The following is a 27992-nucleotide window of genomic DNA, read 5'->3' on the forward strand; positions in this document are numbered from 1 at the left end:
TTTTAGTCTGTTTGCTTGTTTGTTGTTGTTTTGTTTTGTTGAGACAGGCTCTTGGCTGGCCTGCAACCTACTATATCAGGTTAACCTTAGATTCAAAGAAATTTACCTTTGCTAGGTGGTAGTGTCAAACACCTTTAATCCCAGCATTTGGGAGGCAGAGGCAGGTGGATCTCTGTGAGTTGGAGGCTAGCCTGGTCTACAAAGCTACACAGAGAAACTCTTGTTGAGAGAGAGAGAGAGAAAGAGAGAGAGAGGTTGACCTATCTCTGCCTCTCAAATGCTGGAATTAAGGGTATGGGTCATAATGCCCAGCTGGGTTTTCCAAAATTATTTTTTATTTACTTTTTAAAATTATGTGTTTGGATGTTTTATTTACATGAATGTCTGTGCACTGTGTGCATTCAGTGCCCTCAAAGGCCAGATGAGGGCACCGAGTCCCCTGGAATTGGAGTTATAGATAGATGGTTGTTAGCCTCTATGTGGATGCTGGGACCTGAACCCAAGTCCTCTGGAAGATAAAGTGCTGTTAACTGCTGAGCCATCTCTTCAGCCACTAATTGGGTTATGATTTGGTGATCCATTAGGAAAAATACTGAACAAACTTTAAATTATGTACCACTGTTAATTGATGATTGTGAAATGCCTTGCTCTTGCTACACAAGGCTGGGGTACAATTTAATTATGTTCAGACCGTTTCTAACACGAGGTAATGGGCTGAAAGCTGTCTGGCTTCATGTGGATTGCTTTCTACAGTGTTGTAAAACCTTGGGTGTCCTTTATCAGGTGGTACAGGTGTATTTGGCTAGAATTCCAGAGGGATCTCTTATGCTGATCTCTTTCAAGATTCATATTGTTGGACACAGATTGGATAATCTAAGATGATGATTTCCAGAAACCAGGGATGAGACTGTGGATCTGGTGTGTGTGACAAAATTTCTATGGTCATGATCATGTAGAATACAATGCTCCCGATAGGGAGCTTAAAGGCTTCTAAAAGTGTGCTATCCATTGTAATGTTGAAATAATCAAAATACGATGTTATTACCATCATTGAGATTTCAGACCTCCAGGTGATGAAACTTGGTTTAGAGGTTTAGTTTTGACCTTCCCATCTTGAACTCAAGAAACTATCAGCTGAAACCCTCCCCAAATAACTGTGACCAAGAAAACAGTGCATGTTGGGGATGATCACAAGGGTAGGGTTCCTGCAGTAAAGACCCCTGAGGGACCGCCCCTGAACTTCACTAGCTGGGTAATCAAATCTATTTTAAATACAAACATGAATTTCTTTAAAACTAAGAAACCTAATTATTTTTCCAGAATCTCATATACTCACTTGCAAGTTTAAATATTCAATATATGAATATTTACTAACCCTTTCTTTTTGTTTGCTTGCTTGTTGTCTTTCAGGACAGGGTTTCCCTGTGCATCTCTGTCCTGGAGCTCACTCTGTAGAGCAGGCTGACCTTAAACTCAGAGATCTACCTGATTCTGCCCCCCACCCAGCCCCGAGTGCTGGGATTAAAGGTATGTGTAATCACCACCTGGCTTTTTTAAAAAATAATAACTTATTTTTATTTTGTGTGTATTGGAGTTTTGTTATATGTATGTCTGTAAGAGGGTGTCAGATCCCATGGAACTGGAGTTCCAGTTGTCAACTGCCATGTGGGTTCTGGGAATTGAATTCAGGTCCTCTGGAAGAACAGCCCACGCTCTTAACTGCTGAACCATCTCTCCAGTCTACTTCCCAGTTCTTAAAGTAAGGTCAGTAGACTTTAGTGGAACCTTAAGGTACTTTCAAGGAGTCCATAAATATCAAGATTATTTTCATAATAATATTAAGGTATGTATTTTTAGAAAACTTTTTTGGCATGTATTTCTTTAAGTTTTAGATACTCTAAGCTTTAGAGTCTAAAAAAAATGCTATTAGTTGCTCTTGTATTTTTGAATTTTTGATTTTGGTTTCTCCAAAATGGTGAACTTTAGAGGAAGGGATTATATGCCTAAAGTAGATGCTAAAGCTGTACAGACGGCTTAGTGGTTAAGAGCACCTGCAGCCTTTCCAAAGGACCCAGGTTTGGTTCCCAGCACTCATATGGTAGCTTACAACTCCATTTCCAGAGAATCTAATGCCTCTTCTGACCCCTGCAGGCACTAGACATGCACATGGTACAGAGACATACAGGTAAGCAAAACACCCATACACTTAAAAATAAAATAAGCATTTAAAAAAGTAGATGCTATTTCCACAGAAACAATCACATATCTTACTAACCCACCATCTAAAGCATGGATGTAGTGGCTAACACTTGGAATCTCAGCACATGGGAAGCAGAGGCAGGAGGATTGTCATAAATTTGAGGCCATCTTGATCTATATAGCTATTTCCAGGAGAGTTACAGTCACAAAGTGAAGACCCCTTTTTAAAAAACAGAAAGAAAGGGGGGAAACCCTAAACAAAATAGTACCTGCCCACAAGGTTTAATTCATCAATGCTCTGTGTAAATCAAAAGATCTTACTTCTACATTTTCTTTTTTTTTTTAAGTTTTGAGAACTTCTGGATTAGGGAGCATGGTTCAGAAAGTAAAGGCATTTGCCAACAAGCCTAGGGACCTGAGTTCAATCCCCAGGGTCAACAAGGTGGAAAAAGAGAACTAACTGCTGTAGGTTGTCTCTGACCTTTGCATAGTCTACATGTGTGTGGAGGGCAGCACTCATGTACACACACACACACACACACACACACACACACACAAAGAACATTTTTCATTGAAAAGGGAAAGCATCATTTTCCATAATGAACTCCTCTCTACTATATAATGTACATTTTCTTGTCAATAATTCACCAGCCACTATCTCCTTTTTGCCTCATTGTAGTTGCCCACTAGCCTAGCCTCATCCTTGGCATTATTATCTATTAGAATTAATTCTGGGTCAAGGTCACATTTTAATTCACTTTTACATTTTAGTAAAAAGATAAACAGAATCGTCTGTGGTGCTGGATTAAACCCAGAATACTGTGTATGGTAAGAAACTAAGAAGCTACTCCCTAGCCCTCTATGTATAATTTTATGATTACATATGAATATAAAATTGTCTAAAAAAGAATTCCATTTGATTTTTAAAATAGAAAAAAGTGGTGCACACCTTTAATCTCAGCACTTGGGAGGCAGAGCCAGGAGGTCTCTGTGAGTTTGAGGCCAGCCTGGTCTACAGAGCTAGTTCCAGGACAGCAGGCACATACAGAAAATCCCTGTCTCAAACAAACAAACAAAACAAAACAAAAGGAAACAAAGGAAGTCATTGACTCAGACTCTAGTGGACTACTGTTCTTTTTATCTAGCTAATATCAGTCACCTTTTCCTGTCAACAGTTAACACCATCACCAGCTAACATTTACAAGACATTTCTTCCAAGAAAAAGAACTTACTGTACCAGCTCAATGTGCTAAAGATTTCATATATAGTAGCTCACAGCAATAACTGTAGAAGATAATCTTAGATACAGTCTCAATTTCATCAGCCTTTTACTTCTTTTTAAAATATTTGTTGTATCTTTTAACAATGAAAAGAGGTGTCATCTCACCTATTAAGGGCAATCCTGCATTTACATACTAAATCCTGACTCAAGATTGTAATTGTGCCGGGTATGGTAGTACACACCTTTAATTCCAGCACTCTGAGCCAGAGGCAGGCAATTCTCTGTCCATAATTAGAGTTCCAGGCCAGCTATGGACTGATAATGAAACCTTGTCTCAATAAATAAAAATTAAGTAAATATAAAAAACAGGATAAAGTAAAAAACAATGTAATTGTGTCCAATATTTTCTGTCCTTGTTTTTAAGATTTTTTTTTTTTTTTTTTAATGTGTGTGGGTGGTTTTTCTGTGTCTGTGCATCACGGGCATGCAGTGCCTTCTGAGTCCAGAGGAGGGCACCAGATCCCCTGCAACTAAAGTTACAAATGTTTGTGAGTCACCATGTTTGTGTTGGGAATTGAAGGCAGGTCCTCTGGAAGAGTGCTCTTAACTGCTGAGTCATTTCTACAGCCTTATTTATTTATTTATTTATTTATTTGTTTGTTTATTTACTATTTTGATTTTTTGAGACAGAGTTTCTCTGTGTTGCTTTGGGGCCTGTCTTGGAACTATCTCTATAGACCAGGCTGATCTCAAACTCAGAGATCCTCCTGCCTCTGCCTCCCGAGTGCTGGGACTAAAGGCGTGTCTCCTCAATGATGGTGATGATGATCATGATGGTGATAATGGGTTAGGAATACAGATCAGTAGTAGACAGCTTGCTAAGCTAATAATGGCACTAATAAAGCCTCAACTAAACATCAACCACCTTCATTCTTGCATAATTAAGAAGGCCTACTTCTTAAACTTCATTTTCCCCCAAAATCCACAACTTGTGCTAATAGTTTAACAATTCCTATCATGTTTCCCTCATTTGATACAACAATCATATTCTTTGTTTATTGTGTAGCCCTGGCTGGCCTGGAACGCTCTGTGTAAAAACCAAGCTGGTCTCGAACTTACAGAGATCCTCCTGAGTACTGGGACTGAAATGTACGCTACCCATGCTGACATGTTCTTTCTTTTAAACTCTCTTTTGACTTTTCTTTCCTTCTGGCTTCACCGACATCACTAACTTTTAAGAAACACGATGCTCCAGAGAGAGGGGCACGAAGTTAAAGCCGAAGTGGGTGTAGATCGCTTCTTTCTGAGTCTTGGGAGAAACAAAGAAAGGGTCACATGGCCTAGGGTCCCATTTCTCCTTCAGCTCTTTTCCCCCCCAGTTTTGGGCGGCTATACGTGCTCAAGACAAAGCTGGCGTTCCCAGGAGCCATTAAGGCTGGTTTGCGCCCGCACAGGATGACCTCTTCTTCCGATGGCTCCCCAGAGGGCCAAAATCCACTCGGGTCCCGGGCGGAACCCTGGCGCCTGGCAGAGGTTGCAGCTCGGCGCCGGCCGAGTGTGCGCGTCCGCGTTGGCGCTTCCGGCGCTGTGGGGAGGACCTCGGGAGGATCGTCTAGCCGCTTCGTCGTGCAATCCTTCGTCTTTGGAGCTATGATCCCCGAGAAATCTGTGGGATTCCCTTGCTGAATCCTAAATAGTCTGCTCGCCCCGGCCTGCACCGCTCTAGAGGTAGATTTCCTTGCAGGTCCTGTGCTGTTAAACCCGGGAAGCCCAGATTTGAAAATAAAAACAATGAGGAAGTTAAGGCTTAAGGAACTAGAGAGTCGCCTGCAAGAAGTGGACGGGTTCGAAAAGCCAAAGTTACTTCTAGAACAGTATCCCACCAGGCCGCACATTGCAGGTAGGGCGGCTAGTTTATCTTCTGGGGTTATTTCTGTCCAGTTCATGATAAAACAAGTAATGATTTGGATCTAATTTGTTCTAGAGAAATCCCACACCTTTAATTATAACAAGGATGCTTGTGTTGTCTCTCTGCTCTATGTACAAAAAACCAGGGTTACATGCTTGTGTAAAGTTGAGGATGTGTTTTCATTTTTAACAAATTACCTCTTTCTTGATGCGTGAGACTGATACTGAGAGTGTAGGAGAGGATACAGCCGAATCCATTCATAGGCAATACGTGTCACAGAGTAGCAGGGAAGACAGAAAAATTCCTTTGGTTGGGAGTACCTGCAAAGGGGAATCCTTTCCAATTCCAAAATAGCTGTTTGTAAGCTACCAATAAAACTCATGGAGAATACATGTGTTTAAAATATTGTCACAGCTGCAACCAACATTTGCATTAAACCGTGTTCTGATTAAAGACTAGTTTTCTCTCTTATGTATTTAGTGTGTATATGTTCATGTGCCTGCACGTGTGGAGGGCAGAATTTGAGTTCAACATTGGGTGTTTTCCTCAATTGCTCTCCGTAAGTTTTTTGAGTCAGAGTCTTTCTGTACTTAGAGCTTACCCATTCACCCCAAAAGGCTGCACAGCAAAACTCAGAGATCATCCTGTCTTCTCTCCCTAGTGGTGGGTTTATAATCCTGCAGCACTGCACCGCACCTGGCTTTTTACAGCACTGCTGGGGATCTGAACTCTGGTTCTAGTGTTTGCAGGGTAAGGACAGTACAGACTGAGCCAGCTACCTACCAAGCAAGTCCCTGGCTTTCTCAGTGAAACTTCTTACAGCCTTTTCGTTGTAGGGTTTTATCATGAAATCTAATTTTCAAAAGATAAAAATTAATCTGGGCAGTGGTGGGGTACATCTTAAATCCCAGCACTGGGAAGCACAGACAGGCAGATCTCTATTAGTTCAAGACCAGCCTGCTCTACAGAGCAAGTACCAGGACATAGAGAAACCCTATCTAGGGGGGGGAAAAAAAAGATAAAAATTAGAGGTGGAACATGGAACATACCCTTAATCCCAGCACTTGGGAATCAGAGGCAGTTAGATCTTGTGACTTCAAGACCAGTCTGGACCATGTAGCCAGGCAAGCCAGGGTTATATAATGAGTCTCAAAATCAATCAACCAATCAATAAATTACAAACACCTAGTTTGTAATGTGCACATGAGTTTCAAAGTACCTGCAACAGAAATCAAGTATCCCATAGTTGGTTTAACTTTTTAATTATGTGTATAAATGTTTTTCCTGTATGTTATATATGGGCACCACATATGTTTGGTGCCTATGAGGTCAGAGATTGGAATTAAAAGTGTTGTGAACTGACATGTGGATGCTAAAAATCAAACCCAACTCCTCTATAAGAGGAAAAAGTACTCTTACCCATCTCTCCAGCCCTATGGGTTTTTTGTTTTGTTTTTTTATGTATTTATTTTTGAGACAGGGTTTCTTTATGTAGCCTTGGCTGTCCTAGAATTAGCTCTGTAGACTCAGAACCCCAGTGCCTCTCTCTGCCTTGGTGTACTGGGATTAAAGGCCTGCACCACCAACACCCGGTGATGGTTGAAATAAATCTTCTGGATCCTCAGATGGCTACCCGTCCTTGAGTTCTGAAATACACAAAGAAAAACTGATGGTGTTACTCATGTTTAATATACTCTATTTTTGAGAGTCTTGTCTTTGAGAACTCTACGTAATTTCAGCCACTTCTGCCCTCATTTTTTGTTCTGATATCAGGTCTCTGTTATAGATTATGAGTATGTGCATATATTGATATTACGACTAAGTTTGGGTAGAGAGAAGGCTCAGCATTTAGAAGCACTGGCTGCTCTTCTAGAGGACCTGGGCTCATTCAGTTCAGCACCCACATGGCAGCTCACAACTGTCAGTAGCTTCACCAGACACATGGCTCACATCCATGCAAGCAAAACTTTAACTATATTCTGGTGATAAACATACTACAAATAAGTTCTGTGCCCTTTATTTATTGGGGGTTACACAAGTCTTTGCCCTCAATCAGGTCCAAGGAGAACTGACAGTTGCTTATTATCTTCCGTCCCACCATATGGGTCTTGGAAATTGAACTCAAGTTGTTAGCCTTCGAAGCAAGTACTTTTGCCCACTAAGAGCCATGTTGCCAGCCCCAAATCAGTGAAATTTCAAAATTGTTTTGGAGACATAATACAGGGTTACTAAACTTGTATTTTGACCAAGAATGATACTTCATCATTCATAAAACTTAATCTTTCATAAAAATATCTCAGCATCAAAGGAAAATCTACATCTATGTATCTGTGTAGAGCAAATGTTTTGAACATTTTTTTTTAAGTCTTATTGTCAGCAGAAACTTGACATAGTCCTATAGTATGTGGGAACCAATGGTGTATACTACCTTCCTTTGTGGTGACTCTTCCTAATACAAAGTATTAAAAAATACACTGGAAAACAAATAATCTGAAGCTCCATGCTGAGAGAAGACTGATTATTTTAGAGCCATTTGCATTCGATTTTAGTAGTAAGTTTGCTAACTTATTCCCTAATGTTTTACTTTTACTGTTTTTAGCATGCATGCTCTATACGATCCATAATACCTATGATGACATTGAAAATAAAGTGGTTGCAGATTTAGGATGTGGTTGTGGAGTACTTAGCATCGGGGCTTCCATGTTAGGAGCAGGGTAAGTGATCATTTTTCCTACTTGGATACAGTATGGCTTCAGTAAATGTATATAGGACCAACTGCGCTATATTCATAGGACTCTATGGGTAAGATGAGAGGAGCAATAATTTGATACTGAGTACATTTTGAGTAGGCTAAAAATCAAAACTTTACTTGAGAGACATCAAGCCCAGTGGTGGTGGTGTGGATCTTTAATCCCAGCACCTGGGAGGCAGAGATAGGCAGATCTCTGAGTTTGAAGCCAGCTTGGTCTACAGATCGAGTTCCAGGACAGCCAGGGCTACACAAAGAAACCCTGTTTCAAAAATCAAAAAGAACAAAAGAAAAACAAACAAAACTGTTAATTGGGCTGAAAATTGCATGTTAAAATAACTACCATTTTTTTAGACTGAAATATGAATGTGCTTTAATTTGTATAGACTATAGAATTTTAAAGTTGTTAACATTTTTTTTACATTCCAATCCCAGTTCCCTCTCCCTCCTCTCCTCCTATCCACCCCCCCCCCCCATCTGCTCCACAGAGAGGGTAAGGCCTCCCCTAGGAAGTCTTAAGACTGTCCCATCATCTTGTTGAGGCAGTACCAAGGCACCTCTCCACCACCCTTCAACCTCCACACCCCTCCCCCTCCTGACTAGGCTGGGCAAGGTATCTCTCCATATAGAATGGACTCCACAAAGTCAGTTTGTGCATTAGAGTTAGATCTTGGACCCACTGCCAGTGGCCTCATATACTGTCCCAGTCACACCACTGTCACCTACATTAAACAAGTTTAGTTTGGTCTTATGCAGGTTCCCCATTTGTTACATGTAAGTCAGTGATCTCTCACTAGCTCAGACCAGCTGATTCTGTGGGTTTCCCCGTCATGGTCTTGACTCCTTTGTTCATATTTTTGTTCCTCCCCCTTCAATTGTACTCCAGGAGATTAGCCCATTGGTTAGTTGTGGATTTCTGCATCTGCTTCCATCTGTTTCTGGAAGAGGGTTCAAGCTTTTCTGGGGTTATGGATTGTAGGCTGGGATTACCTTTCTTTTTTTTTTTTTTTTTAATTTAACCAGGAACCTGTAAATTGTTTTTTTTTTTTTTTTTTATTTTATATTTATAGGTTGTGTGTTGGATTTGATATAGATGAAGATGCACTGGAAATATTTAATAGAAATGTGGAAGAGTTTGAGTTAACAAATGTTGATATGATTCAGTGTGATGTGTACTCATTATCTAACAGAATGTCCAAGTTATTTGATACAGTAATTATGAATCCTCCCTTTGGAACCAAAAATAATAAAGGTTAGTAATAAAGGTTCAGCATATTCCCATATTCATAGAGCAGCGATCTGGGTTAAGTGATTTTTATTACTACTGTTTATTAAATTAGCTAATCACTTTAATACTTACTAAAATTCACATTTGATGTTCAATTGGAAAATTTTAATCTTTATTCTTACAGATTTGTACAAATGTATTCATATTTCTGATTAATAACTGGAATAACTTGATCAGCCTCCATGGTTATAAAACTTAAAACCTTTTTTATTCTTTTAGAAATTAGACTTTTTTGGAGGGACTCCGGGAACTAAAACAGGGATGTCACATATGCTGAGCACATGCTCTCTATCACGAAGGCAAACACTCTCAGTTTCTAAAACCTGTTATTAAGCCTTTGGGTTTCAAAATATGCCCATAGGGATTCACTGTGCTCATTTTTGTGTGTACTGTTGGCAAGATCAGGAAGTCAGTAAAGAAAGGGGGAAAAAATGCAGTTTAAAGCATCATACCACCAAGATTATTTTGACTAGTTTGCATTCTTCATTCACTCCTCTAAGTCAGAATACTAAGTTTGGTTTCATCAGATTTTATTTTAAATGTTCTTTTGAGAAAGTTCTGGCTTTCCTGGAACTCTGTAGACCTCAAACTCCCTCCTCTGCCCTCTGAATCCTGGAATTAAAGGTGTGTGCCACCACACCCAGCTTAAGAGTTTATTCTTTTACTTTTGTGTACAGGTTTTTGCCTGCATGTTTTTGTACATGTGTGCAGTGCCCAAAAAAAGGCAAGGATATTGGAGCCTCTGGAACTGGAGTTACAGTTATGAGCCACTTACATGGTTACTGGGAATCAAACTTGGGTCCTCTAGAAGAGTATCAGTGCTTTTAAACACTGAACCATCTCTCTAGCCCCTAGTGTTTTTTTTTTAAGGTTTTTAGAATTATTTTATCTGTGAGGATTTAGCCTATGTTTGTGTGTAGCTTTGTGTGTCTGAAGAAAGTCAGATGTCAGATACTTCTAAGTTAGGATCTGGAATTAAGGATGGTGTGAGCCATCACGTAGGTGCTGGACCTGAACTTATGTCCTCTAGATGAGCAAACAGAGCTCTTAACTGCTGAGCCACTTTTCCAGCTTCAACATTTTATCTGTACCCTTTCTGAAAAAATGAAGTGAAGAAGAAATTTTAGTTTGGAAAGAATGCTACTTAATCTTATTCATTTAATCCTCTCTGCTAAGAAATAAATAATACAACCATCTATAATGAGTTTAGGTACCCTCTTCTGACATGCAGGCAGAACAGTGTACACATAATAAATAAATATTAAATACACCTGGCAGTTGTGGTGATCACCTTTAATCCCAGCAAACAGGAGGCAGAGTCAGGCATCTCTCTGTGAGTCTGAGGCCTGCCTGGTCTACAAGAGCTAGTTCCTGGATGGACAGGCTCCAAAGCTACACAAAGAAACAAACAAACAAAAAAAGAAAAAAAGAGAAAAAAACCCAAAAACAATATAAATAGGAATTTTCTTTTTTACAGGTACAGATATGACTTTTCTGAAGACTGCTTTGGGAATGGCAAGAACAGCAGTATATTCTTTACACAAATCCTCTACTAGAGAAGTAAGCTTAAATGATAACAATATTGTTATTTTAACCAGGTAGAGGTAGCACACACCTTTAATCATAGCACTTGGGAAGTAGAAGCAGGCAGATCTCTTGAGTTGGAGGACAGCCTGGTCTACAGAGTAAGTTCCAGGACAGCCAGGGCCACACAGAGAAACCACCTTGGGGTGGGTGGGTGTATGCGCGCGCGCATATGCGTGCACATATATTGTTTTATTTTTATGTCAGTTTATTTTCAAATAGGTGTGTGCATGTATGTGTCAGGTCACACATGTGGAGATAAGAGATCAACCTTCAGATATCAGTTCTCTTCACCATGAGAATCTCAGGGACCAAACTCAGATCCATCGGGCTTGGCAGCCAGTGACCTTGACACACTGAGCCTTCTCACTGGCCCAAGGGTTGATTTTTTAAAAACATGGCCTAAAGCAAAACAGGTCTGGGCAAGAGACTGGCTTGCTGCCAAGTGATCTCTAGAACCCACATGTGTGCTGTAGAATATTCAGCTACACATCACACAATATATGAATGTTAAAAAGAGAAAAAAAACTTCTATTATTCTTTCTACCAGCTACAGGACATAAAATACCATGTACAAGATTTATTTCAGAACACTGTGAGGTTAATATTTGAATGTTATTGTAGCTTAATGACTAGACCTTGTCTGTCCTGGATTAACACATAAACTACTTCGTCTTAGCTGTAATCCTGGTCAAGGCACTTGGGCATTGGTACCATCATCTATACTATACAACCCTATATTCTTAGGAAGTAAGAATAGGCTACACTTTACTTTTGGATTAAATGAGTTAGTATTTTTATGAAATACTTAGGTCCATGTCTGGCACATTTACGAATACTTATGTCTTTGTCTGGAATATTTAATTATCAGTTATCTATTATTGTTCCCTGAAATTGTATATGTATATATATATATATAGTTCTTTAAATTTTATGTGTATGAGTGTTTTGCCTGTATGTCTGTGCTTAACATGTGTGCCTCATGTCCAAAGAGACCAGTAGAAGAAATCAGATCCCTCGACTGGAGTTACAGATAGTTGTGTAATCTGCTGAGTGTGCTGGGAATTTAACCCAGGTCTTTTGAAGAACAGCAAATGCTCTTCACGCTGGGCCTTCTTGTCTTCATCCATGCTTGTCTCAAAAAAGGACAAATGAGAAAGAAACCAAGTATCAACCTGATCTCTACAGCCATGTACAGACACATGTACACACGTGCCCACAGCAAAAAGAATCCAGGTCAAAGGAATACATTTGGGGTATATGGTGATCTAATAGCCCTGTAAAAGCATAACATTGCTTGGTACATGCCTATGATCCAGGCACTTGGGAGGTGGATGCAGAAGGATGATAAATGTAAAATCATCTTTAACTACAAAAGGCTAGGCTTGTGCACACTAGACCATCTCACAAAGCCCTGGATTTAACTGCCATCATAGCATAAACCAAGTTTGGTGGTACACCCCTATAATTCCAACATTCAAAAAGTACAGGCAGGAGTGTGAGCTCAGGCTTCTCTGCTTCAGAAGTAGTTTCAAGGCAAACTGAGATACATGAGACTCTGTCTCAAAAAATTTAAGTCAACAATGACTCAGTCAGTAAAGGTGCTTGCCAGCAAGCCTGCTGACCTAAATTCAATCTCTGTATTGTTCACTTTCTTTTGCTATAAAATATCCCAACAAGAAGCAACCCAAGGAAGAAAGCTTAAACTTCACTTCAGGATTACTTAGGACAAAAGTATTTGACTTGCTGTTCATAGTATAGATCTGATGTAATTGTTTGATAAAAACAAGTTTTTTAAAAAAGTGTTCCTCGCAGATTGTGACTAGGGTGTTAACTCCAGTCCTCATTGATTACACAAATATACCTACCACGGAGCCATCTCTAGCCACCAAACTTTTGATCTTCAGTGGAAGGAAATACATCCAGAACATTTGGGGGGAGGGAGGATCAATAGACAAAAAGTTATAGTATTTGAAATATTTGAACCTAAAATATTGGGAATTTTTTTTATCAATTTGATCATAAAGATGACTACCAATATGGCCAAAATGTATATAATACCAAATTTCAACATCTCTCACCTTTCTGGAGTATTATATGGCCATAATTTAACCTTTTCCATTTCCATTGATGTTGAAATGTTAATTTTTAAATAATTTAACAGATTAAAAATTTATTTGTGAAGATGTTCAGGAATTTAGACTTGCAGCTAATGTTTTTGGTGCACTGCTTAGGACACTTCATTCTGATCAGATAACATCCTTCAGCACATGAGGAAAATGAGGTAGGTCCAGAAGGAATAACTTAGCCAGGGCTACTTTAGTTAGGTACTAAGGTGGAGGACTGCAGTTCCAAAGGCCATGGCTCCAGACCATTCTGCCACTGAATAGTCTGTTGGCATAGAACTTTTATTCACTAATGAAATAAAGCTACTTTTGATGAATTTTTCAATTACATACGTGGTTCAGTTAAACATCAAAGTCACTTTGTTCCTAGCTTTTAAAAATGTTCATATAATTAAAATTTGAGTCTAATTTTATTCAAAGTTTTTCATTTTAATCTCAAACATTAACAGATTTAAACATCAACTCATATGAAAATATTATTTGTCTTATAGCATATTCAGAAGAAAGCTGCAGAATGGAAAGTCAAGATAGAAATTATTGCAGGTAAGCTATATCTCAACCGTAATTGGTTTTTTTCAAGACAGGCTATCCTGGAACTCAAAGAGTTCCACTTGTTTCTACCTCCCAAGTGCTGGGATTGAAGGCATGAAACCACCACCACTTGGCTACAACCCTAATTATTTAAAAGGCTAACAGGCCAGCCAAATTTTTAAAAAATTTACTTTTATTTCATGGACATTGTTGGTGTTTTGCCTGCATGTGTCTGTATGAAGGTGTCTGATCTCCTGGAATTGGGAGTTACTGACAGCTGTGAGCTGCCATGTGGGTGCTGAGAATTGAACCTGGGGTCCTCTGAAGAGCAGTGCTCTTAACCACTGAGCCATCTCTCCAGCCCACCAGCATAAAATTTTTAAAGTACTGAAAAAATACTATGAAATGTTATCCAGTTCAGAAGTAGGTCGGAAATGCACTAAACACAGGGTAAACATTTACCAAAGTTTGCCTGCACCTATCCCTATTTATGCATTTTCTTTAAAAAAAAAAAAAAAGTAATGGTACCTAGGTATTTGGTCTTCCGGGCCCTAACAGAAGATTACTACCATCAGTAAGTGAAAACATGGAACTGAACATGGTTAAGACTACTTGAAAATGCCAGTGATTTATGCTTGACATATAGCTTTAACACCAACCTTTCCTTTTCTGGTGGGTGACAGAATATATAACATCCATAGTGTAATACAAGATTCCTTTTTTCCCCCTTTTTACTAAGTTAAGTTTGCCAACATCACAACATGAAAACCTGTAGAAGTCACCCAAAGAAGCTTGAAATAAACTATAAAGACTGGGGTATGGTAATGTTCTTATTTAGTACACACAAGAGAAAATGAGGGCAATGTATGATATAAAAGGAATATTTTTATTCCTTTGGAGACATGGTTTCTCTGTGTGTATCTCTGGATGTCCTAGTAGACTAGTACTTGCCTGCCTCTACTTCCCAGTGCTGGAATAAAGGCACATGGCACCATGCCTAGCCATGAGTTTACCATGAATTGATCCTATGATGTTAAAGCATCTACCTAAATTGTTCATAAAGACCTGTTTGCCTTCCTTATTAGATTAAGTGTTGTCATTCCTTAAATAATCTCTCTAACGGAACTCAATACAGAACATTTTATAATAGTCCTAATAGTATGTGTAGTAATTTCAGACCATCAGCTTTAACAACCCTGAGCCTACACAGACAGAATTAGTTGGCAGCTAAACAAGATTCCCAGATGACTTGATCACACATATAGAGAGGTAATGACCTGTAGAGTCAGAATTACAACGGAAGTTATAAAAAAATACAACTGGTCAATAGTGAAAGTACAGAGAATTTAGAAAAGAATGAAAAATGAGCCTTCATTTTGTTAGTGGAAAAAAATTAACTAGGGGTAAATATTATTAAAATGTAGACAGGAAAATATCATGGAACTTTTTTCCTCCACTTGTTAATAATTCTTGTAACTATTCTCTATTAACCTCAAATTTTGATGTGATCAAAACAGCAGGAACACCGTGCATAACTTGACACATATGTCCAAAGTGATGAATGTAAAATGTTATACCAGCATTTAATACTTTAAAGTGAATGTTTGGCTTGTTTTACAGAGCTTCGATATGACCTGCCAGCATTATACAACTTTCATAAAAAGAAATCAGTAAGTTTCCCAATTGTGGCTTGTGTACATTCAGTATTCAAAAGCTTTGCAATAGTTCTTTCCACTCTTAGCAAGTTGCATGGGTAAATAAAAAGCCAGCCTGAGAAATCAGATAAGTTAACTGTGGAAAGGGCCCATACTGAAAGCAGTCAATATTCTAGTTGAAGTTCTTTTTGAAAAGTTTTAAGAGCAAAAAAAAGAAAAAAAAATAAACAGTTGGCTATTTTTATACAGCATATATTTTACAAGTTTGTACTAATACATTCTCATATTACAAAGGCAATTAAGAGGAATAATCTTCCTTTTCATATTTGAATCATCCAAACACAAACAGAACTATACATTTTAAAAAACTTTCATTTGGATAACAACAACAAAAAAAAAGGACAAGTAAAACAAATTTTTTTTCCTTTTATACAGGTGGACATTGAAGTGGACCTAATTCGCTTTTCTTTTTAAAAGCTTCCGAAGACAAAAAGCAGCTTAAAATCTAACTAAGATGAATAAAAACATTGCTTACTAAACTACTTGTCTCTAGCACCATTCTCTCTTTTCTTATGCTTTGATGCAGGCTCTTCTCTGTCTCTGCCGTCTCTTCCTCTTTTCATTGGTCCTACACAATCACAAATAATTTGTTAAAAATCAATGTAAACACTGCTTTATTAATATTGACTACAATTACTAATAATAGCTTCCTTGAAAAAATTAGCAACTTCCCTTGAGGGAGTTGAGTACACAGCCTTTCTGAACTTTAAAGTCATCTTTCAACCAACCTGTCATTTGTGAGACAGCATAGAGGAATCAACTGTCTTCTCAAGTGCGGATACCACTCCCAGAGGACTTGAGGGAGACTTACCTCGTCGATGATGATGATGATCGTCATCATCGAATCTTGGTCTCCTTCCCTGAAACTGTCCTCTTCCTTTGGGTGCCCCAGCATAGGGAGGTCTGTTCCCCTTTCCCTTTCCTTTAAACCTGCGGCCTGCAGAAACATGATTGAGAACTTAGTCCAAAATTCTAAGTGTGCTGAAAACTAAGATTTTTCTCAAGCAAAGATTAATAAATCAGAATAATAACCTCCTCCTTTTGACTTCCATTTATTTAGGGATTCTTGCTGATCCTCCATGATTTTTTTCATTGCATCTTTTTCTGCATGTCCTTCCAGTACTTTCCAAGTCACCTTTTTGTTCCTTAATTGTAGGTTACCATTATTTGCACTTCTGGCTTTCTCAAGTGCTTCCTTAGCTTTTTCTTTGAAGAGAATTATTCCCTACACAAGGAGAAAAATGAATGTTTTCATTCTTCAGTTTTTAGTCTGACAATTTCTTTACTCAAAGCTACTCCCTAACGCCAGCATATCTATTACTGCTATTTTCAACGCATCTTACTGATTAGGAAGGAATGCTTTAAAAGTAAACTCCAGTCACCAGTACCAAGTTATTTATACTATTACCCACCCACCCAAAAGGATCTTTTTTTTTCAGTTCATCATGCCTTTTCATGATATGCCTCCTATAAATCTTGTTACAAGGTCAGCACAGCAACTGACATGCAAAAAAAGACATCACTCCCAGTAAAAGGACTTAAAGACAAAAGTAAATGACTAAGTAGTTAACTATTTTAATCAACACGCTTTATAAATTATTGTTTTAAGGAAAGACTGCTTCCTAGTAATTTCATCTTCTAACAAAATGTTCTATAGAGTAATAAGGACAAAGATATTCACAAACCTCTTTTGCCCCTCTGACAAAGTCAATCCATTTTATTTCACCGTGATTTGAAAAAAGGATGTGTAAATCTTCTCTACAGGTCTGGTCATCCAAGTCACCTGAAAACTTCAATAAGCATCCCATCTTTCCTTCTAGAGGTCTCTATATAAAAATAATACAAGGCCATCAAAAGGTTTGCTAAGATCAACCTCACCAAAATGGCTCACATCATTCTATACCTACCATAAGGAAAAAGAGACGTCTGTGCTATTATTTTAATACACTTTAACAGTATGTTTTTCTCTGCCATCCTGTTTTACAATGGCTTTATTTTATTAAGTTTCTTCTATAGGTGAGTTTCACTCTCTTCTAATAAACAATGATCCCAAACAATATTATTTGTGTATAACTAATGCAATAACACTAGTAGAATCACTTACTTACATTCTCTAAGAAGTCCTCATACGTGGCTAGAGGCCTAAGTACTATGGAGACTACAAGTCCATTTCCAACACCACACACACACACAAGTTCTCATACTTTATAAATCCATTCAGCCGGGCGATTGTGGCGCATGCCTTTAACTCCAGCACTTGGAAGGCAGAGGCACGTGGTATCTGTGAGTTTGAGGCCAGCCTGGTTTACATACTGAGTTCAAGGACAGGCTCCAAAGCTATACCATTGTCTTGAAAACAAACAAACAAAAAACAAAAACAAAAAAAAAAAAAAAAAAAAACACCCTCATTCTAAGGGACTGGAGAAGGAAGCACAGGGGTTAACACTTCCCATTCCTCCAGTCTACCCAAGTTCAGTTACCAGTTTGGATGGTTCAATCACTTGTAACTCCAGGTCCAGGGGACTTGGTACCCTTTATTGCTCACTCCAGGAACCCGTACATACATATGACAAAACATTTTTCACATAAACACAGAAATTTAAAACAAAAAAAATATCTTAAAGTATTCTCATTGCCAGGGAAACTCCCAGGAACCCACAAAGATGGCCCCAACTAAGACTTCTAGCAAGAGGGTACTTGAATTGGCCTTTCCCTATGAGATTGGTGACTAATTGTCATCATAGAACCTTCATCCAATAACTGATGGAAGCAGGTGCAGAGATCCACAGCCAAGCTGTGTTCAGCTGAAGAGGACAGGAATTATATGAGTAAGAAGGGTGGGTGTCAAGAACAGAATGGGGAAACAGAGAGAGAGCGAGAGCGCTGAACTGAGCTTTTGGGAACTCAGACTTTTGGACAGTGAGCCAGCAGGGAACCCACCTAGGCCCTCTGCATTTGGGTGACAGTTGTCTACCCTTGGTCTTTTGTGGGGCCCCTAGCAGTGGGACCAGGAACTATGCCTGATGCATGAGCTGGCTCTTTGCAACCTATTCCTCATGGTGGGATGCCTTGTCTGATCTTGATGCAAAGGAACTTAGTCCTACTTCAACTTGATATGCATGCTTTGTTGACTCCCCTGGGAGGCCTTACCCCATCAGAATGGAAACCAAGGAGTGGATGGGGGAAGGGATAAAAAGGAGGTGGGGAAAGAGGATGAGAGAAGGGAGGAAATGTGGTTGGTATGCAAAATAAGTAATTTTTTTTTAAAAAAAAAAAAGTGTTCTTAGAGGAGGAGCCAGAGAGGTAGTTCAATAGTTAAAGGCACTTGTTGCTCTTTCAAAGACTTGAGTTCAGTTCCTAGCACCCATTGTGTCACTCATACAAGTAACTAACTTCAGAGGATTGGCCATCCTCTTCTAACCTCCAAGGGTACCTAACACACGCAAAATTAAACGTGTGTGTGTGTGTGTGTGTGTGTGTGTGTGTGTGTGTGTGTGTGTGTGTGTGTGTGTGTGGTTCATTGGGGCTCAGAGAGATTGAATCAACAACTAGGGAGCAACAACTACATGTGACTGACCTAGGCACTCTGCATACATGTTACAGTTGTGTATCTTGGTCCTTTTGTGAGACTCCTAAGAGTGGGGACAAGGGTTGTCTCCGACTTTTTTTTGAGAGGGGGTGTAAGACAGCCCTGGCTGTCTTGGAACTCTGTAGAGCAAGCTGGCCTTGAACTTACAGAGACACACCCTCTTCTGCCTCCCAAGTGCTGGGATTAACAGTGTGCACCACTACCACCCAGCTGTCTTCAATTCTTTTACAGGTTTCTGAGACTATACTCCACATATTGGATCATTCTGACCAACGTTAATACATGGGGAGGTGCTTAATCTTACTGCAACTTGATATGCAGTGTTTTGTTGATACTCCTGCACTTTCCTAAACAGAAAGGGAGGAGTTGATTGGGGGGCAGAACAAAGGGTGGGGCAGGGAGAGACTGAGAGGAGAGAGGGTAAATATAAAATACATTTATTTTAAAAAATAAAATAGAGAAAAATATTTAAACAAGTTATTTTAGCAGAGCACAGTGGTGCATGCCTTTAGTCCCAGCAACTGGGAGGCAGAAACAGGTTGATCCCTCCAAGTTTGAGGTCTTATTGGTCTACAAAGCCAATTCTAAGCCAGCCAGGTTAACATGGTAAAACCTTATCTCTAAATACACAAAATCTAGGGGCCAGCAGGTAAAGGTGTTGGATGTCAAGCCTGACAACCTGGGTGCAATCCCTGAGATCCACATGGCAGAAGGAAAATAACTTACAAGCTGTCCTTAGACCCCCATACAACAGCAGACACACACACACACACAACACACCAACTCAAAGTCATTCTAACTTAAATTCTCTCATGTATTAGATATTAATACTTACTGTTTCGGTACTTCCTGACTTGTGTCTTCCTTCATGTTCTCTAAAAATAAACGTGTTGTGATTACAGTATGTTTAGACTTAACTACATTAAAAACCCTAATAAACTCCACCATTACTATTAAAATCATCAAAGCAAGTCCTTAGACTTTTTTGATCATACAACACCAGCAATATGGCTTCTGGATTATCAAGGTATCTTAAGACCAATATTTCACTACCAGTAAAGACAGACCCATTACTACTCATTTCAAAGCTCATCATCAGCTCATCCAAGAACCACTGGCTAAGCTTGTCAAAGCATTAAGAAATTCAATTATGTCACATGAATTCACACTTACTGTTTAGCTTTTAATTTAGCCTCCACTTTGCTCTGCTTTCTTTCTTCATTTTTCTTTGCAAAGTAATCTTCCCTGAAAAACACAAAACACAGACTAAGCTCTCACAAAGAAAAGACTTACTTTTTGTGCCGGTGGTGCATGCCTTTAATCCCACTTGGGAGGCAGAGGCAGGACTGGTCTACGAAGTAAGTTCCAAGACAAGCAAAACTGTTATACCGAGAAACCCTGTCTCAAAAAACCCAAATATTTAATAAGTTACCTTTTCTTTTTTGAGTCAGGGTTTTCTGTGTAGCCCTGGCTGTCCTGGAACCCACTCTGCAGACCAGACTTGCCTTGAACTCAAGAGATTCTGCCTGCCTCTCAAGGGTTGGGCCTAAAGTAAAGGCACTGGCCATAGCCCAGCTGAAAATTACTTTGGATATTTGAAATCACAGCTTCATAAAAATTACCATACACTTTCTTTCTTTGCATGGGATATTCTGAGTCAGGGTCTCACTGTTCATCACACACTGGCCAGGAATTTGCCATGCAGCCCAGGCCTCAACCAACAATCCTCCTTCCTGAGCCTCTAAACTAGCACGTAAGAATACTTGCTGCACATGAGTGATGACCTGAGTTCCATCACTGGAACCCATGTAAGGTACAAGAAGAGAGCAACTACAGAGCTGTTTTTTGACATCCACATGCACAGGTGCACCTCTATCACGTTCTCAAAATACTATTATAATTACCCCAAACAAACCTATTTCCAGAGCATGCTAAAATAATACAAACTGTACAGGGGATTCTGCTGTTTATATCTTACCCCACTGTACAAATTCCAAATAATCATATGGCCTGAGAAATACAAGCAAAAAGACTTACTTAAAGAGTATTAGCAGGCTTGTGTCTTTGTACTTCTGGCCAGGGGTCTCCACAAACTTCTTTGCAGACTGAATACTGTCAAACACAGCAAATATTGACCCCTATAAAAGGACAAAAAGATTTTCTTTAAAGCGATATTTTACAACTAGAAAGTCTATATCAAATAATCATACCTTAAATGTTTTGTGCAATGTTCGTCTCATCTGAATATTCAGTATTTGACCTTTATCGTCTAGCCATTCTTTTATGTCATCAAGAGTTGCATCAGTCGGGAAGCCTTTCTGTGAGAAGTGTAAAAAGAAATACAAATAATGACTCCTGGGTAACAACTCTTCATAGAATAAATTCTGATTTATTCTGTTTTGAAGTGAAGCCAGAAATCTAAGTGTCTAACTTTCTGTCCCTTCTCTTAATTGTTTAGCAACCTTATTCTCCAGTGCAATAGTGATTCACCTGTTCACCTGAGATTTGTTCCAAAATAACTCAGCTGGAGCAAAGACCCAAAAAAAAAAAAAAAAAAAAAACCCCACATTATCACATTATTTACATGTTAAGACCTGCTGGAGTCTAGCAATGGTACATGTTAATGACATCTCCTATCAGGTACATTACACTATGCAATCTATTTCCTTGTGTTTAAACCTTTCTATGTACTTAGAAATTAATGAAAATTACTATAGAATTCAGCTATTGACAGACAGGGTTTAACATGTTAATTAACAATGATGAAGCTTAGAAGTACACTATAGCAAATGTAGTAATGGGCCAAACATGTCCTGAGCCTTTATCCTTATTCACCCGTGTACTTTCCTTCTAAATAAAATATAAAATGCACTGAAGATCCACTTACAATATAAACAGATCTGTTTTTTACATCATTCTTATATTCATCCGTCACTTCAGGAAGGGGTCTGCTTGGAGATCTTCTAATTTTAGTTTTATCTGCACTCACTTCCATGAGTTTTGCCTTAGATTTGCTCAGTGCTTGAACAATTACATTAAAGTCTGTTGTCAGTCGGTTTAGCCTGAAGAATACATACATAAAAACATTGTAAAAGCAGATCTAGTAGTAGCTATCAATAGTAATAGAAAACTTACGACTTTTTGAAGATTTTGGGGTTTATTAGCCCCAAAATTGCGCTTGATTCCCAGAAATAAAAACAAACCAACAAAAAGGGTCTTACCTGTTGAATTTTATCATTATGTCCAAAGGTACCCAGCCTTCATCCAATTTGATCTGTTCCTTTAAAAATTTGTCTCGTGGCAAATTGAAGTCTCCAAAGTAATACTGTGAATAATGATAATGTATTTCAGATGTTAGAGCTGTATAACGCTGTGTCCAATCATATCATTTCTTGAAAACTATTTTTTATACTACCAAGTTCTAGTCTTTAAAAACGTACATTAGAATTTAAAAGACCCAAGAAGCATTTTCTCCTAAATAAACTATAATGAAACACACATAACACAAATCAATAAAAAGAAAACAAAAATGCTAGTAAACTAGTATAATAAATGTGTCACTAGAAATATAAAGTCGCAAATGTAATTAGAGATCTAATGTATTAAAAATACCTTTTCAGGGCTGGAGAGATGGTTCAGTGGTTAAGAACACTGACTGCTCTTCCAGAGGACCTGGGTTCAATTCCCAGTGCCCATATGGCAGCTAACAACTGTCTGTAACTCCAAGATATGACATTCTCACACAGACATACATGTAGGCAAAACAACAATGCACATAAAAGTAAATAAATTATTAAAAAACAAAAACCCCTATTTTCTAGTCAATATGGAAAAAAGATTGAGAACTTGAGTTCACTCCACAGACTAAAAGAAAAAAAAAAGAAAAAGTATGACTACTTGGATGTCAAAAGCAACATGAATCAAATATATTTATTAAGCTCTTGCCAGGCAGTGCTAACACACATCTCTAATTCTAGTACTCTGGAGGCAGAGAAATCCTTGAGTTGGTAGCCAGCCTGGCCTACAGAGCAAGTTTCAGGGCAGCCAATGCTACTAAGAGAAACCCTATATAAAAACCAAAAAAAGAAAAAAAAAAAAAGAAAAAAGAAAAAAAATATAACCAAACATTACTAATTGAAACCTAAACTAAAATACCTTTAATCCCATTGCAAGGAAGGTAGAAATAAGTTGAATGAGTTTGGGAGTAGACTATTCTACAAAATAATTCCAGACCAGCAGGTAAAATAGCTCCAGCCAATGTAGCACCTCATAGGAATTCCATCATACAGAAAACCAATAGAGGAGCTAGAGAGAGATGTCTTAGTGCTTGCTGCTCTTCCAGAGAACCTGGGTTAGGTTCCTAGCATCTTAGTCAGTTGGCTCAAGATGGAATGCAACTCTAGCTCTAAGGGATCAGACATCTCTGAGGACCATATACCCATACACAGATACACATACCACTTAAAAAAAAAAAAAAAAAAAAAAAAAAAAAAAAGCTGGGCAGTGGTGGTATACACCTTTAATTCCAGCACTCAGGAGGCAGGAGGATCTCTGAGTTCATGGCTAGCCTGGTCTATAGGGCTAGTTCCAAGACAGCCAGGGATCTTACAGAGAAACCCTGTCTCAAAAAACAAAAACAAACAAACCCAACAAACAAAGCCAGTCCGGTTTACACAGTGATTTTCTAGGCCAGCCAGGGATGTTTAGTGAGACCCTATCTCAAAAAGAAAGGGGAGAGGAGGATGAAGGGGAGAAGGAGAGGGAAGGAGGCAGTAAGCCTGTTTACTAAGATTTATATAAAGAATATTCATCATATGCTGGGGGTGATGGTGCACACCTTTAATACCAGCACTCAGGAGGTAGAGGCAGATGCAGGAGGATCTCTGTGAATTTGAGGCCAGCCTGGTCTACAGAGCGGTAGACTTCAAAGCTACATGGATACCCTGCCTCAATAAATAAATAAAAATATCCATCATAGAACTGTTATAGTTAAAAGATTCTACACATTAGAGAAGATGAATGGATTATTAATGGTGCATTACTAATGACACAAAACTTTACTCCCTAAAAACAGCTCATGTTTGGTGGGGGAAAGGAAATAATTATGTACCATTCTAGTTGGGGATGTTTAAGAAATCTTATCTCTGGGTATTTACTGTGAATTTTCATACTTCTCTTATAAAGCTGTCCCCCCTCCCCCAAATCATCATTTTAGGGGCTGTAGAGATGGCTCTGTCAAGGTAAAGAGCACAGGATCCAAATTCAATTGCCAGCATTCACATGGGGTTCATAATTATCTATAACCACAGGCCTAGGGGAACAATGCCTACTTCTGACTTCTATGGGCTCCAGGCCATGTACATGGTGCACACACACTCATCAGGCAAAACACCCATAAAGTAAACTAAAAATAAATACAATATTTTGAACATGAAGTATGAAAGATTTTTAACCCTGAATCTATCTAGAGGGAATGATTTGAGGCTGCAGACTGTGGAATAACATTCTTTTCTATAACAGCTTTGTTATTGTTCTTAGCATTAAACAAGAACAAATATCTCTGTTTTTATGATTATTAAGAAAACACAAATTTGTCAAGAAAACAACCAAAAACGAACTAGAGAGATCGCCCAGTGGTTAAGAGCACTGGATGCTCTTCCAGAGGACCTGGGTTCAATTCTCAACACTCAGCTTACAACTGTTTGTAATTCCAGTTTCAGGGGATGATACCCTTATACAGACATATACATAAATGCACATAAAATAAAAATAAAAAAAAGCTAAGAGATGCAAAACAAAAACAACACACAATAAACAATGATTTCATAGTATGAACATAATTCATGAACAATTTCCCATACAGCCATTATTGTTATTGACAGCACTTCAATCTAAACACAATGCTTAAATTTGAAATGATAACAAAACTTTGAAAAGATAGACCATTTACTAAAATGAAATTTTATTTTTCATTTTTTTTTTTGAAAATAATTAATTGGGCAGAATAAACTATTTGACAAGTACTTCACCATGGAATTTTATGCTGGCTCATTAGATATTAGACACTTCATTGATTTTTCACAACATCTTACATCTCCATTTTACAGACTTGGGAACTGGAATGGAGAAATGATTATAAGACCCCATGTCTCAAAAATAAAGCAACACAGGGCTGGAGACCTGGGTCAGAGGTTAAGAGCAGTGGCTGCTCTTCTAGAGGATCTGAGTTAAATTCCCAGTACCCACATGGCAACTCACAACTGTCTGTAACTTCATTCTAGGGGATCTAGCTCCCCAACGTGGACATACTACCTTCAGGCAAAACACCAACACACATAAAATAATAATAACTAATTTAAAAATAAATAAATAAAGCAACACTGGTCTGTAGTATTGCCTCTGGAATGACTATAATTATTTTTAACTGTTTTTGTTCCAATATCTCTCTATTGATTATCTGGGAATTTCACATCATGCACCCAGATAACACTTCTTAGTCCTCCCAGGTCCAACTCACAACCTTGTGACAACCCCCCCAAAGGAGAAATTTGTGCTCATATACTCACTGGACCATGGTCAAACTCCCAGTGGCCAGCCCCTTAAAGAAAACTGAGTCCTTCCTCACCTGCATCCCTGCTGGAAACCATCAGTTGTGGAGAGCTACAACTGAGAATTTTTTTTTTTTTTTTTTTTTTTTGAGACATGGCTTCTCTGTGGTTTTGGAGGCTGTCCTAGAACTAGCTCTTGTAGACCAGGCTGGTCTTGAACTCAGAGATCCTCCTGCCTCCACCTCCTGATTAAAGGCATGGGCTACCACCACCTGGCTCCTTATCACAATTTTAAGAGTTATCTTTCAGTGACTTTCTATCGAGACTGTTTCTGTTATTCTTTGAGGGGAGGGGTGCATGTAACTAGAGTCTAACTTGGCCCCAATAATATATGTTCACACTAACTCCAAGAATCAAAGCTAAGCCCACATATCAACATTTGATGTTCTGTTTTTCAACTTAAAGCCCTACATTTCTTTTAAAGGAATGTATAATTTTGCAGTTTCACAACACAGGAATCATACCTCAATTTGATGGCAGATTTTGGCTTCCAGAGCAGCCATTTTTTCATTATCTCCATTTTCAGCCATTGTGGCTATCTGTAAAACTTCTCAAACTGGAAGAAAAAAAGATTATTTTTTTATATAATTTAATCAAGACAAGAAAGAGAACGGATTAAAAATTATACCACTCATTATATTTCAAGAATTTCTAATTTCACAGGTTCTCTATGAATTTTCACATATCATAAAAAGCGACCTTACCAGAAGGTGGTAGTGCATGTCTTTTAGTCCCAGTACTAGGGAGGCAGAGGCAAGCAGATCTCTGTGTGTTTGAGACCAGTCTGGTCTACAGAGCAAGTTCCAGGACAGGATTCAAAGCTACACAGAGAAACCTTGTCTGGGGGTGGGGGGGGAAGCTCGACACCTTGCATTATGGATGGAAAACTTAGTCAACCTGCTATTTCTTTCAGTAAATCACACACCTCCTCTTTAATTTTGTTATCTTCATCAAGTTGGCAAAGTAAGCTTCAGAGAGAAAAACTATTTACTTTACCACTTCTCAAGCATTTCTAGCTTTAAAAAGATCAGTATTACAATCTGTCATTATAGCTCCCAGTACTATTTGTTTGGCACAGCTTGCACGTTTTCAAACTAGTCACAGCTGACTTACTAAAACTCATTACTGGCAAAAAAGAAAAATAATGCAAAACCAAAAGCTATGGTGGCTACATATTATTTAACAGAATAAATACAAGAAAAGCGGGAACTTGAGAGCAAGAATACACAAAAACTTTAAACTGAGGGTGCTGGAGGGGAAGGTGTGCCTAGTGCACTAATACATTGGTTAACTCTATAGTCAGTTTCCTGTTTCCCAGTCCCGACAGCAATGGTGGAATAATAAGAGACTGATATTTGCTTGTTAGAAATCACAAACCGGATCTTCTGACGTACTAGCTTTCAGCGCTCTACTGAACAAACCACCCAGCTATATTGTACTAAAGTGTACGAACTCATTAAGGACACCTGCAGCAGTAGAATATAGTTATGAGTTACTGACGGTGTATTAGAGGCATTGCTCAAAATGCTGGTTTATGCCTGGAGACCCACGGAAGGTCTCGTGATGGGAAACCTACATAGGACATATGCCATTTTAGAATTTACTTTTTCAGGCACTGGTTTGTCTCCCACCATCAACCACCACATTGCTTACTACAGAGTAGATGGTTCCCCTACAAAGCAATCACAAAAACGGCCTATTTAGCCCCTGCAACACTTCTGTGACCTAACCAATTCAGGAACTGTTGTACCAGAGATTTCCAAAGAATTTCACACAGAAGCAGCTTTGAAGGGGGTAAATGGTATTTCTAAAACAAAACAAATGAAAAAGGAAAACAAGACAATGAAAAAAAATAACCAAGACAGCGACGCAGGGAGTGTAACTGCGGCCCCTACCTCTCTGGCCTCTACTTAGTCCCCACAGAAGCCTGTAGCGTTTAATCCGCACCGACCACCCCAGACACTCAAAGAAAGGTCCAGAACATCCGCCTCGGGCCAGCCAGCAAAGGGTGCAGGTAACAAGCCGAAAGGACGCCGAAAGGATGCGGCCAGCCTCTACCAGAGGCCCCGCGAGAGCCGCGTCCTCCCTCACCGGCCCGCCCGGGCCCCTGCCACGTGGGAAGCCCCGGGCGCCCGCATTTCTGTCAGGGGCCCGCTCCCAGGCCTCGGCGAGGCCCGAGCCCCCTCGGGCCGCAGCCCGGCACACCGACCCGGGCCGCGCCCGCGCGGCGCGCACTAGCGGAGAGCGAGGCCTACGCGGAGCACAGTCCTGTGAACCCCCTCCTCGGCCTCCAAGAGGCTCACCTGAAAGATTCTGATCCCACAGTCACCACAGCTTCAAGAACAACGACGGAAGCGCCTCTACTTCCGAGCGCCCGCGGGCCAGCCAAACGCGCTTAAAGATGGGGGCTTTCCCGGCAGTCCTTGCGGGCAGGTGGGCGTGGCCGCGGGCGCGCACCGCCAGCGCGACCCT

The 27992-nt window shown here is 39.3% G+C and overlaps 2 protein-coding genes across 4 annotated transcripts; one reads left to right on the top strand and one right to left on the bottom strand.

Annotated features, from left to right (window-relative positions):
* Window positions 1-5077: 5077 nt before the first annotated feature.
* On the top strand, window positions 5078-15802 carry Mettl5 (methyltransferase 5, N6-adenosine). 3 transcript variants are annotated; one of them, XM_051184516.1, is made up of 7 exons: window positions 5090-5321; window positions 7930-8044; window positions 9150-9331; window positions 10845-10927; window positions 13569-13620; window positions 15229-15278; window positions 15699-15802. In XM_051184516.1, the coding sequence occupies exons 1-7, from the start codon at window positions 5213-5215 to the stop codon at window positions 15735-15737; spliced, it is 630 nt and encodes a 209-aa protein (XP_051040473.1). In that variant the 5' UTR covers window positions 5090-5212; the 3' UTR covers window positions 15738-15802. The 3 variants fall into 3 exon arrangements, with proteins under 3 accessions (XP_051040474.1, XP_051040471.1, XP_051040473.1); XM_051184517.1 differs by having other exon boundaries at window positions 5078-5149; window positions 15229-15802; XM_051184514.1 differs by having other exon boundaries at window positions 5084-5321; window positions 15229-15802.
* On the bottom strand, window positions 15500-27983 carry Ssb (small RNA binding exonuclease protection factor La). Its single transcript, XM_051184513.1, has 12 exons — window positions 27824-27983; window positions 25985-26076; window positions 22134-22237; window positions 21800-21974; window positions 21123-21230; window positions 20950-21050; window positions 20086-20157; window positions 19748-19787; window positions 17009-17149; window positions 16356-16548; window positions 16135-16260; window positions 15500-15891 (listed from the first exon to the last, which is right to left on the bottom strand). Exons 2-12 carry the CDS (start codon window positions 26048-26050, stop codon window positions 15803-15805), a joined length of 1215 nt encoding a protein of 404 aa, XP_051040470.1. The 5' UTR covers window positions 26051-26076; window positions 27824-27983; the 3' UTR covers window positions 15500-15802.
* Between the last annotated feature and the right edge of the window lie 9 nt (window positions 27984-27992).

This window comes from Phodopus roborovskii, unplaced genomic scaffold, assembly GCF_943737965.1.
Source record: "Phodopus roborovskii unplaced genomic scaffold, PHOROB, whole genome shotgun sequence".
Classification (NCBI taxonomy): domain Eukaryota; kingdom Metazoa; phylum Chordata; class Mammalia; order Rodentia; family Cricetidae; genus Phodopus; species Phodopus roborovskii.

Bases quoted from the DNA above. Each gene is read 5' to 3' on its own strand.
- Mettl5 (XM_051184514.1), top strand. From the start codon at position 5,213: ATGAGGAAGTTAAGGCTTAAGGAACTAGAGAGTCGCCTGCAAGAAGTG. The intron at 9,332-10,844 runs GTTAGTAATAAA...TCTTTTTTACAG, and splicing joins TGGAACCAAAAATAATAAAG to GTACAGATATGACTTTTCTG. The intron at 13,621-15,228 runs GTAAGCTATATC...CTTGTTTTACAG, and splicing joins CAAGATAGAAATTATTGCAG to AGCTTCGATATGACCTGCCA.
- Ssb (XM_051184513.1), bottom strand. From the start codon at position 26,050: ATGGCTGAAAATGGAGATAATGAAAAAATGGCTGCTCTGGAAGCCAAA. The intron at 21,231-21,799 runs GTAAGTGGATCT...CACTTCTCACAG, and splicing joins AAAACAGATCTGTTTATATT to AAAGGCTTCCCGACTGATGC. The intron at 19,788-20,085 runs GTAAGTGTGAAT...GTTTATTTTTAG, and splicing joins GCTAAATTAAAAGCTAAACA to AGAACATGAAGGAAGACACA.